Source organism: Vipera ursinii (genome assembly GCF_947247035.1).
Source record: "Vipera ursinii genome assembly, chromosome: 2".
Classification (NCBI taxonomy): domain Eukaryota; kingdom Metazoa; phylum Chordata; class Lepidosauria; order Squamata; family Viperidae; genus Vipera; species Vipera ursinii.
Window position 1 is genome coordinate 231,416,755 of NC_139513.1, and position 12,867 is coordinate 231,429,621.

The following is a 12,867-nucleotide window of genomic DNA, read 5'->3' on the forward strand; positions in this document are numbered from 1 at the left end:
AGCAGTAGGCGTGAGCTTAAATGGACTCCAGAAGATGGTAGAGGACAGGAAGGCCTGGAGGAACGTTGTCCATAGGGTCGCAATGAGTCGGACACGACTTCGCAGCTAACAACAACATGCTTTGTATTTGATGACTGTCAAATGCTTTTTGACAGTATATAAATGACTCCAATCAGAAATACATTGAGAAATCAAGATATTAATAAGAGCTACACCCAGCTAATAGAAGGCAACACCATTTTCTTTTACTGCCCATCCTATTACACCAAGTTATGGAACAAGTGACACAATATCCATGAAGCTTTTCACAATGGCTCGATGAAATTTTCAGATGGCTCAACTGTGCAGTTAAAAGGTATTAACAACAATGGCAAGAAGCTCACCTACCTGCAGTTTTAGCAGATGATACTGTAATAATCAGCCACAATTTCCAAGATACCAAGTAGCAGCTAACTGAGTTTACCTGCTGCTTGGTAAACAGAGCAGTTGGCTTGGAAATCAGCACAAAAAAACCCTGAACACTTGTAAAATTTATTCCATGAAAAGAAACTAGAAGATGAGTTGACATAGAATGTGAATCCTACACCTCACGTTGGCTGGGAATAAATGCCATGCACACAGTGAACAAATAGATATCCTACCTATACCATGTGGAAAACAGTAAAGCAAGTGCAAATATTCAAACCCCTGTCTATCCCAATAATGATTTACAGCTGCAAAGCATGTGACCTAAGAAAATCTGAAGTAGAGAAGCTTCAAGTAACACAGTGTGAAATAGGAAAGTGAATATTTAAGAACTTGCTCAGAGACTGAATCCAACATACAGAAATTTGTATCAATATCTAAAACAATGACAACATTGTTTGCAACCAGCTAATTGCCAACTCCTCACAGTAAATGATATACTTCTAAAGGGTATGTCTATGTAATGTGTACATATGTACATTGGGCATTTAAAAAAAACACCCAGTGTCAGATCAAAAAAATATTCATGGAGTTAATAACCGATTAATACTCTGTAAATGAGTAATTAAATGTAAAACTAAATGAATTTTTACAAACACTATTCTCTTCAACACATACATAACTACAAGTATACTTTTATAAAGACCTTCCTTCTCTTCACAGAAATGACAGAAATTGAAAGAGTACAAAGAAAACAAGAGAAAGATGAAATGAGGGGAAAACAATGGGAAGGGAAGGGAAGAAAAACAAGATAGAATTAAGGCAAGGGGAAATTAACTGTAGAAAGATGTACAGATTGTACATCTGTTGTACAGATTGTATATCTGTTGTACAGATATTGAACTCATAAACATATGCATGCTTAAGTTCAGGTATGAGCCTCCACCTGCTGCCAGCACTTTCCCTTTAGATATTGTCTCCCTCTATTTGGGGAACACAAGATGAAACGCCTCACTGCAACTTATTATGAGGTTAGGAAAATTTTTTATGAATATAGTATTTAATCTAGTAACTATTTACTTAAGAATGTTTGCATTATTCACATTTTAAAATACCCTCTGTACACTTACACAAATAATTATATGTAAATTCCATGAAATATTACAACACTTTGGTTTGACTAACCCAGGGGTAGGCAACCTTGGCTCTTTTATGACTCGTGGACTTCAACTCCCAGAATTCCTGAGCTGGCTCAGGAATTCTGGGAGTTGAAGTCCACGAGTCATAAAAGAGCCAAGATTGCCTACCCCTGGACTAACCAATAGTGTTTTTTGTATTCTTTCAATGCAATCTAACATGAAGGTTTCAGAGACTAGGAAAAATATTTTAGCTTTTTTAGGTTAAATCAAATTTATAATAAATTTATCATCCAAAGTTTAGATGCTCAGTATGTCAGTTTTTAGCCCAAACATTCTGCTAATATGGGATGATTCTGTGAGATGGCAAATTAATTGTTTTTTTTGCAACTTTGCCTAACTGGTTTTGAAAACTTACATGAGTTCTCAAATGAAGAAACACAATTAAATATGATAAACCAATTTCTTAGTTTAATAACTAAATTTAATCCTTGCTGTAGTCTTCCTAGAATCCGCATATTATTGTACAAAAAACATGAATCAGAATTCTGATAATAGGGCAGGCTATATCAAAAAGCTTATTCCTTGCTGAACCAAACAGTAAGATACTATAGGAAGTCCTATATTATTCAGAGTCATAATCTACTGCCTTTTTAATACTGGTAAAAGAGAATTTTCCACTTCTATGACAGCTTAAGATTTGTTTGATAAAGAAGGCAAACGCTATGAATACTTCTTCTTCCAGTCAACAGAATGTAATAAAAACTCACCTGTAGTACAGATAAAAAATGTGCTTCTCTCTTCATAAACAGCATAGAATCTTAGCAAAAAATAATTTTAAAACACCCTTAGACATTGACATGCAGTTTTCTGAAACATGGTTTCTCAATATGAAAACATTTTTTCAGTCATATGTAAATGATATGATTGAAATATGCAGAAGTTAAAATGTAAAAGGTCTTGGCACCTTAAGGTACACAAGAATGTAAAAGAATAAATTCTGCTTTTGAAACATTTCTCCAGACACACTTATCTAACAAGAGAATTTATTCATGATTTCTCACAGGCATTTTAATCCATTTAATTTGGTTCCTTTCTTGCTGTAACTTCTTACTGTATTCTACAGATGAGTTTTGTCCCCACAGATATGACAGTAACTGTTTATTGTAGCAAAACATACAATGAAGCGTCATTTAAATAAATCATGAAATTTTGAAAGCTTCAATGCCAGTATGCCAGAGAAAAATAATCTATACAAATTGGTTTCTAACATCTGTAAAATTTATTATTTCAAAAAAATAGGAAAAAGGTTATTACGTTGGACATAATGCTTGTGATCAAAGTCTTCAGTTTTCAGACTAAACATAGTTTCACTTTAACTAAATAAGCTGTTACAAATTTATACATGCCTAATATTTCAAATTAAAAATACTTTTAAAAACAAATATTTGTGAGCAGCTTGTACATTTCCTCTCAAAGACATGATTTAAACCAAATAATAAGGCGATTCTGTGTCTGTTACAAAGAATTTAATGTAAGATAAAAGTGAAACTTCTCTTTGAAAGCAGTATGAACCAAAACTTTAGCTCCAATCCATAGCCCACGGCACTGGTCAGCTAATAATGCAGCCCTGCAAGATCATAAACTTTTATGTTGTTTTATATACATTATCTATTTTACATTTGTCCCAAGACAATTTCTCTTCACTCAATGTGGCACGGGCAAGCTAAAAGGTTGGACACCAGAATGTTAACCAGTCTATTCTTAGAAAGGATAAAACTAGAGTGATAAAATAAAAAATACCCCAAATTTACTGATCTAATGAATATTCACTTTATTTAGCATCAGTAAATTTCCCTGGTTTGGTAAATTTTTATTCTGTTGACTAAATTTAAATTATTCACAGCATTCCAGATTTTGTCAATAACTTCTAAATTTGTCTTTATCCTACAATGATGTTTCGCTCATAAAAGTTTCCATCTGAAAACTGAAATTAGGCCTAATTCAAATTACAATTCCAACATACCATATTATTTTTCTATACAGGGCACAGCATAAAGACAGTTATGTCAACAAGCTGGCAGATAGTATGCTTAAGAGCAAAATGCCACACGTACAGATGTTTAAACATATCTGCAATACATGGATTTTGAAATACAGGTAATCCTCAACTTACAACTACAATTAAGCCCAAAATTTATGTTGCTAAGAGAGACATTTGTTAAGTGAGTTTTGCCCCCATTTTACGACCTTTCTTGCCACAGGTTAACTGAATTACTGCAATTGTTAAGTTAGTAACATGATTGTTAAGTGGATCTGGCTTCCCCGTTTTGACTGTCAAAAGGTCACAAAAGGTGACCCTGGGACACTGCAATTGTCATAAATATGAGTCAGCTGACAAGCATCTGAATTTTAATTATGTGACCATGGGGATGCTGCAATGGTCATTAGTAACTTTTTCCAGTGCCATTTTAACTTTGAATGGTCACTAAATGAACTGTGGTAAGCCAAGGACTCCTTGTATGCAAGTGGTAGACCATCAAGACGACCGGTACAGATAATGCACCGCTATAATTCTGTATCCGATATGTATTGCGAGTTACTTCTATATGACACATCGCTTCCAGAAAGCATTCTTCTACAAAAGAAGGTATGTATCAATTACTACAATTCTTCCAATATGTAAACGTGTAAAGAAAACAAAATCCATGTTCCAAACCAACAGACTGTATAACCATCTACTTGTTAATGTAGACCATAGGAACCGTTGAGCCGAATCAGACCAAAGGTCTTTTGGTGCACCATTTCGTTCCTCTGGGAAGGCCGGAGGCAGAGCTACTACAGCATTCTCCCACTTGTATGTCCAGAGGCCTAAACCATCACCAGCAGCCCTTTCAATAAAGATCTCGGGGCTAATGTAAAGTAGAAAACCAGCCTGTTTGGAAATAACTCCATACCTTCCATTGGCTTCCCATGCTAAACTTCGAGGCCTGCTAGCACGTTAGGACTGTATTCAGAAGCCTAGATTTCGCCCTTTTTTTTGTTCCTTTCTAGACCAAAGCCGAGAGGTCCCTCATTAAGCATTTCCGGCCTCCAAGAACTACATCGAAGTGTTTCCATCGGTCAGCCAACCCCCCTTCAAGGGCCTGTCTCCAGGAAAAGGCTGACTTGTGAAGTAAAATCCTCTGAGCAACACAAGCCACAGTTCTCTCCACAAACCCACCTTGGAAGATAAAGCGCTCCACTTCCACTTTGGACCTAGTTCAGGGGTAGGGCAACCTCGGCTCTTTTATGACTCATGGACTTCAACTCCCAGAATTCCTGAGCCAGCCAAGCTGGCTCAGGAATTCTGGGAGTTGAAGTCCATGAGTCATAAAAGAGCCGAGGTTGCCCTACCCCTGACCTAGTCCGTCCAGTCCCTTACCAGGCCTTCGACGAGGCAAACCAGCTCCCCGGCCCGTGCCAACGACTGGGCCGGTGACTGGGCAGAAGCGCCGCGCAAACCCACCCGGCCTTCCGGCGGCCTAGACGCCGCCGGTAGAAAGAAGCGAGGGGTCAAGCGCTTCCCTCTCCGACGGGCGGTGGGATCGGCCACGCCCCTCCCCCTGCCTAGCAGCTCTCGCTGCCCGCCTCACCTGCCGGATGCTGCTCGTTTCTGGCACCGCGAACTCCTCCTTCTCTTTCGGGGTTTTCACCGTGACTTTAATGATCCGCGGCTCCGATGCCGACGCTGAGGCGGACGCGGCCGGGACGGGGGGATCGGCGGGGCTCTGGGGCCCAGGAGGGTTCTCGCCGCTCTCAGACATGGCGCGCGCGCGGGGCGGGTAGACGAACGGCGGCGGGGCGGCCTCCTGCGCTCGTTAGCCGAGCCGCGCAGCGAATGCCGGGTAAGGTCGACCCTCTTCGCTCTTCTCACCGTCTCGCTCGCTCGCGCGCGCGCGCGCACACACCTCCCACCGCTGGTAAAGCTCTCCCACTCTCGGAGAGTTCAACGGAAACAGCCCGGCTCGATTGTGGCGCCTGCCGATGACGTCACGGATCGGGGAAGTTACTAGAAAAGAGGAACTGACTTGGCCGGCGCAGGAGAAATTTAAGAGGCACTTACGCGCGTGCGTAGAAGGAGGCTATGGGGGGGGACTGAGAACGCGTGCGCATTGGGACTTTTATTTTTTTTACTGCGCAAACGCAGTTGAGCCGAAAGGCCTAAGTTGGCATTGTTAGGTGAGCGGGTGCTTTGACGTCGTGGGGGGGGGGGAAGGACTTGCGCGCCGCTTGCTGACGTATTTTTTGACGACTCATGGATGGTTGTGGCGCAGTTTTTTGGCTCGTGTTTGCTTCGTGGAAGGCTTTGCATTTTAAAAGCTAAGGGGGTGTTTCTTTAATACTCTCTCCAAGTGGTTCGGGAGGAGGAACTCTTTATTAAAGTTTCTGAAATCATTATTCATAATTGTTTTTAAGAGATTTTTTATTTGACTTCTTTGAATATGTATCGGCTCAGGAGTATGTCTGAAGGCATAAGCCGCTGGAATCGGGAGTCCACAATGAATTATAATGCCAACAAGAGAAAAGTAAACCCGTAAGCCACTTTTTATTGACGCTCCAAATACAAGGAGTCTACTTATCTACCCGCTTGTGCGGTGGCCAATCTAGCTAGGATCAAATAGGATGCAAAAGAGTCTGGGGAGGAGATCATAATAATAGTCTTAATAATAGCAATGAATTTAGGCGACTGGCATGGTTTATTCTACCTGAAGTGTTGATTCATTTCAAATCTGTCTCGCACTTTTAGTTTACATCCCATAGTGGCAGAAAACATCTAGTACTATTAAATTTGGCAATTCAGCTTGAAAGTACTGAGGGGTATTTAAAAAAGGCAAAGTTGGGGCCACAGAAATCTCATGGACTACCTACTTCTCAGCTATTAGCAAGATAGAATTTGCACAACATAGGCGCACTACGTCGTGCAAATCTTCAAAGCAGCACTTTATTTGAACAAAGATTGGAGTGATGGCGAGTTCTATGTCACATTTCTATGAAATGCTGTGATAGCTGCTTCCTATTGAGCAGTTGTGACATTTCACTTGTCACAGTGGGTTCTGCATATACATAAAACCACATCTGTTGAAGCTGACAGATCAGACCTATTACAACACTGCATGAAGCTGGAACACCTCAACTCTAAGAGGCACTTGGAAATGCATCTCTATGAAGCAAACAACCTCATTAAGACAGATCAACATGATACAGGCTTACTATCTAGTTGAACTTTGTTTAGCTATTCTGTGAACCCAGCCTGAATGGAATAACCCATGATTAAAATACCTATATGTCAGGAAAATGCATTAAGGTGGGATAATGCAGCCAAGATCAAAATCATCCTTTATTTGTTTCCCTGGTAAACCTAAAGGTGCTTTTCAAAAAGGCAACTGGACTTCCTTGGTATTTTTCCCTTGAAAGTTTTGCTTCTTATCCAAGAACAACTTGGACAATGATGGCCTGGATGACTGAGAATCTCCAAAGACATTTCATTGGTAAAGGAAAAGAACAATTCTACTTTGCTTTCTATGAGATTATGAGAACTAAAACAGAATTATCATTATCTATCTAGTTCTTTTCTGAACTATGCCTAAAGAGAAGGCAGCCTACTTAGCAAAAATTACTCATTACCTGATATCATTGCAAGCAATAGATGTCTAGTGTAGGATGAAAACCTGTGTCCTTATTTTAGGAAAGCTGCATTTCTATTGCAGCTATAAACAATTGTATTCAAATGGGTTTATAAACTACATGTTGAAACTAAATAGAAAATTAAATGTGCATGTTATCTAAAATAGTATTTTTTTAAAAATGAAGGATTTTTAATGGAGTTTTTTTCCTGCACCAATGGAAGTTCAACTGACTGGTGAAAGGATAAATAAAATTATACAATATAAAATGTTTATATTAAGACCTCCAAAATATATGTGTTGTATTAAAGTGTCTTATCATTTTGCCTTTACAGCTGATTGAATTCTTTTTACAAACCTATGCTTTGAGCTATGACAGTATTATCACATTCTTTTCTGTCTTATTTCTTCCAGCACAACCCAAATATTATTTGTAACTGCCCATCAGTAAAACACACACACACACACACAAGATAAAGATAATGAAAATATAAAAACGTAAAAACAATCTTGGAAGAAGAGCCATTAACCATTATTTATTTTTCAATGAAATTATGCACACTAGAATAATAAAAATGACAAATTTATTGATGAAAAATTAGATCTGCAGCATTAGACACAGCATTAATGTATTTCATTTCCAAATTTAAACTAAATAGCAGGACTTAACTGTTAGTTAATTAAATTTTAATAACTAACACCCCCCCCCCAAATCTGCATAGTTAAGCAGTAGTACAAATATACATTTCTGCAAAACCCTGAAGAACAATATTCCTCTTTTTGGCTCTGAATTTAGTACAAAGGAAATCATCTGCCCTGGTCAGATTCTGAGTTTCTTTTCCCTTTTCTTCCACCCTGAAAAAAAACAAATGAAGGGATATTGAATTAATAATGCTAATGATAACAGGAAGGGGAACAGGAAAAGGGGGGGAGGAAGAAAGCAATACAATGTTTCTTAAAATGTCTGTAGAGCACCAGCAGCTATTCTCACAAGAGCATACCAAAAAAGGAAATTCTCTTTTAAAAAAACTTCCTTCTCATCTGCTGACCTTTGTGATATACATTAAAAAGGACTTTATTGATCCAAGCAATCTTACAAGAGAGTTAAGGGGAAAAATTGGGGCAGGGAGTGCTATCTTAAACTCCTGGAGGAGGGAGGGTGATAAGCAAGGGCCTGGAATCAATAGCCTAAATTGTTTTCCAACTCTCTAATTCTATATTCCGTGTTTCCCTGAAAATAAGACCTGATCTTATGTATTTCTTTTCCTCCAAAAGAGGCATTAGGTCTTATTTTCAGTGGATGTCTTATTTTTTTTCCTGACACTTGCCTCGCGGCAGTGATACCAACAGCCCTGTCCAGAAGCTGTGGTGCTGCCGCCCCACTTCTGCATCGCACCAGTACCATTGCTCAAAAAAAAAACAAAAAAAACAACGGGGTTTATTTTCCTCACTGCCAGATTTTCACTGCCATACTGTATAACTTTCTTTAAAGTTTACTTGATGCAGAATCCTTCCTGTTTTTTTGAGATGCCAGATTAGCGTGTAGTCACGTGCCTCCAATCCCCTTGCTTGCTGCAAAGCCAGATTAGAGCATTTAGGCTACTCCTTCCAGCCAATTTCTGAGCCAGTCTAAAGGGAAAGGGTTCCTATCCCGCCCGATCACTGCAGGGCTTCATTTCCAAAGACCATCTGAACAGGCTCCAGATAAACCAAGATCCGGGTCTGAAAAAGCAGCAACGGGAGTGAAGGGCTGTTCAAACGAGGAGGAAGGAGAAAGTGGGAGAAGCCACTTCTGAACATCCAAGGTACAACAGTTGTCAGGTGTGATAGGCCCGGCTGCGGGGGCCTTTAAGTACGGTAAGCGGCTGCGTAGCGCATAGGGCAGTTCTCCTCTGCTTTGTGTCCAGCAACCAGACGGTGTGACAAAATAGGCAGCCGGCTGGTGGCACAGGCTCTTAAGTAAGGTTTATTTTGGGAGTAGGGCTTATATTAGGCCCAACCCCCAAAATCCCGCTACATCTTATTTTGGGGGGTAGGTCTTATTTTCAGGGAAACACGGTAACAGTGGTTCTTAGCCTGTGGTCCATAAACCACTGGGGGATCCACGATGTTACAGTGGGTCCGCAAAGGCTTGAAGAAATGTTATGATTTAAATCTTGAGTTAAATCTTGGAGGTCTGTGGCTATGATCTATGGCAAGGGTCCCCAACTCCCAGGTTAGGCTTAGAGTTAGGGCCCAATACTGGGCCACAGCCTTTTCAGAACTGGGTTGCAGAAGTGGTGGTCGAGCATGCATGCCTGCAGCTCCACTTGTGTAAGCAGCGGGTATACACATGCAAAGCTCCATTTGTGTGCATGCCTGTCACTCATGCAAATGGAGCTGTGCGTGCATGCTTGTCCACGACTTGGGTGGAACCATCCCCTCTCCCCTCCCCAGTCTGCAAAGCTGGAAAGGTATGTAAAGGAGGTCCATGGTGAAGAAAAGGTTGAGAACTACTATATAAAAATGCACTTTTAGAGCACACGGAAGTGCAAGTTTGTTTAACTATTCTAGATCCAAGTGAAGTTCAAAGTACAGATAGTCCTCAAATTAAAACCATTTACTCAGTGACTGTTCAAAGTCATGGTAGCATTGAACAAATGGTGCTTATAGCCATCCCCCAAAGTTACAGCTGTTGCAATGCCCCTGCAGACATTTGATCAAAATTCAGGCATTTGGGAGCTCACCTGCATGACAACTGCAGGGGTGATTCAACTATCTTCAACCATTTATCTTTGTTTTTTGGACCACTGTACATAATGGTATTCCTTGATGGCAGTAGCATGGGGCTGAAGTAGAGGCCCTGAGGCTTCAGCAGTCTCAGGTGGCAGCTACCGGTCTCTACTTCAACTCCACCTTTGCCAAGGAGTGCCACCTCAAGTCCTGTGCTACAGTTAGCTACCCAGGATCACAGCCCCAGCTACTCCCATATCCTGCTGGCCGTGCTGCTTTATGTTCCTTTATGCCCTGCCACCGTTAGTCTTGCTGCCTTGTGCTCTGCTGGTCCTGCATTCACTGGTCCTGCCACCTGCACTCACTGGCCCATACTTCCTAGCTCTGCTGCCCTCAGCTGCCCTTTATCCTCTTCTACCTACTATTGATGAGGAGCGCCTGGCCTAGGCCTATGCAAGCAGCTTCCAGGCTTTCTTCTTGAGGTCCCTTTTGCTACTCTTAAATAGTGTGCCCTTTACTCCCAAAAGTTTGGCAGACTTCTGAAGCCTTCTAAATTCTCAAGATAACACTATGGCTGCCATTCTTCAAATTGTGTGGGCTGGGCACACGATGGCAAGGCTGGTGAGTGCAGGACAGGCAAGCCTGGCAGCCTGAAAGGACCAGCGGAGTACAGGATGGCAAAGCCAGCAAGGTAGCACAGTCAACGGTGTACAGGATGGCAAGGCCAGCAAGATCAGTAGAATAATAGGCCTAGTGGAGTGTAGGGCGGATAGGCCAGCAGAGGCTGCAGAATCCAAGGTGGACAAAAGAGCAGAGATGGCAGGGGAAAATAGGCAGGTGTGGGGAAGTTGAAAAAAAGACAGCTCTTATCTTATTGAGCCTCAGAACTGCAAGGAACAAAGTCAGAAATAGCTTAGACTGGGACAGGTCCTTCCCTAACAACCATGATATATAATGGTATAACAGGGAATACTGGAATTGCCATCATTAAGTAATGCAGTCTCATGATGTCATGCTTTAAGACCACATTGCTTATTGAAGGAAATACTTACGGTATCTCAATTACCAACATAACACGAGTACTAACTGTATGAAAAATTATTGTCCCTGTTTAGGATAGTCTATCTCTCCCATAATAGTTCTTATGTTCTTTCTATTCCATGTAGTTCAGCAATTTCCAATCCATCAGAGTAGCATTTTAGTAAAGAAATTGCAACTAAAAAAAAGGAATATAAAACTAATTTTTAATAGCTTGCATTACCATATTTTCCGGTGTATAAGACGACTTTTTAACCCATGAAAATCTTCTCAAAAGTCAGGGGTCGTCTTATACAATGGGTGCTGAAACTTTAGGGACAGGGCTGGCTGGAAAACCTGGAGCGGATCTCCCATTTAGTCTGTGCAGGGAAAGCGGGACCAATTGGAGTAGAAGCTGCAGTCTGTGATTTTTTTACAGGCTAGGGTCTAGGCGTCTTTCCTTCTAAAGTTGAAGAGCAGCTGTAGTCTATCCCAACTTGAAAGGCAGGTGGGGAATGCCGCAGTCAGAGCAGCTGCTTAGCTCTAAGGACACATTTGACTCAGGAACTGGGCGGGCTGGCTGGAAAACCTGGAGCGGAACGATCTGGTTGTTACAGTGACCCAGCCAGAGAACTCTGTTGTGGACCTGATGGAGATAATAACACAATATGGGAAGGTTTCTGGATTTAAAGTTAATACACAGAAAACCAAAATTTTGGCCAGAAATATGACAGTTTCGCAAAAGGCTCTCTTGGAAGGATTAACTGGATTTGAGATTGTTAAAAGGGTTAAATATTTGGGGGTGATTTTGTCACCCTCTAATACAAAGCTATATAAAAATAATTATGAAAAACTATGGGGGAAAATTCAAAAAGAATTGGAGAGTTGGGAAAAATTGCAATTGTCTTTGTTGGGACGGATTGCAGCAGTTAAAATGAATGTCCTGCCTAAATTTTTATTTTTATTTCAAATGATACCGATTCTTAAGAAAGATTCTAATCTGGAGGAATGGCAGCGAGGTATCAATAAATTTGTGTGGGCAGGGAAAAAACCACGAGTTAAACTTAAGATTATGCAGGATACTCGTGAGAGAGGTGGCCTTAAATTGCCTAATTTTAAATTATATTATGAAGCTGCTGCATTAGTAGGAATAAGTGACTGGATTAATTTGACGCAAGGGAGGTTATTAAATCTTGAGGGCCACGATTTGTTGTTTGGCTGGCATGCATATTTGTTGTATGATAAGAAGGTAGATAACGTGTTTAGGGTGCATATTTTAAGACAGGCATTGCTGAGAGTTTGAAAGAAGTATAGACATAAGTTAAGTTGCAAGATACCATTGTGGGCAATTCCAAAACACGCAATAGAAAATATACATGCTGGCTTTAAACACGATGTGACTACGTACAAGGAGATCCTCAGTTTGGAAAGAAATGTTTGGTGTTTGAAATCATATAGCCTCTTGCGAGAAGAGAAGGTTGTTCAAAATTGGTTTCAATATACTCAGTTACGGGCCAGGTGGAAAGAAGACCAGAAAAATGGATTTACAATGACTGATGAAAATTTGATAAAGCAAATTAGAAATCAGGGACCAGCACATATCAAACGGATATATCTTGCATTGATAGAGATTGACTCAGAAACAGAGCTTGTTAAGGATTGTATGATAAAATAGGCCCAAAACATTCAGGAAGTTATCACAATGGACACGTGGGAAAAGATTTGGGTGAGGAACGTAAAATTTACTCAAGCTCAAAATCTAAGAGAGAACTTTTACAAAATGTTTTATAGATGGCATTTAGATCCTAAAAAGCTTGCAAGTATGTATCCGAATTATCAGCCTAAATGTTGGAGGTGTGGGGATGAAGATGCAACATATTTTCACATATGGTGGACATGTAAGAAGGTTAAGGCTTTTTGGATAAAAGTCT

The 12,867-nt window shown here is 40.5% G+C and overlaps 2 protein-coding genes across 7 annotated transcripts in view; both read right to left on the reverse strand.

The window, feature by feature from the left end:
* Positions 1-7,487, reverse strand: part of UBQLN1 (ubiquilin 1) — a 43,156-nt gene extending 35,669 nt beyond the window's left edge. For all 4 annotated transcript variants that reach the window (XR_014491646.1, XR_014491647.1, XM_083355868.1 and 1 more), the window contains exon 1: positions 5,177-7,487. Coding sequence is in view for 2 of the 4 variants with exons in the window: in XM_083355868.1 (XP_083211994.1) it covers positions 5,177-5,347 (171 nt within the window). In the remaining 2 variants the exon portion in view is untranslated. The remainder of the gene's footprint in view (positions 1-5,176) is intronic.
* Positions 7,488-7,717: 230 nt separating this feature from the next.
* GKAP1 (G kinase anchoring protein 1) overlaps positions 7,718-12,867 on the reverse strand; it is a 37,753-nt gene continuing 32,603 nt past the window's right edge. For all 3 annotated transcript variants that reach the window (XM_083355882.1, XM_083355880.1, XM_083355881.1), the window contains one exon: positions 7,718-8,062. In XM_083355882.1, the coding sequence (XP_083212008.1) occupies positions 8,015-8,062 (48 nt within the window). In that variant the 3' untranslated portion in view covers positions 7,718-8,014. The remainder of the gene's footprint in view (positions 8,063-12,867) is intronic.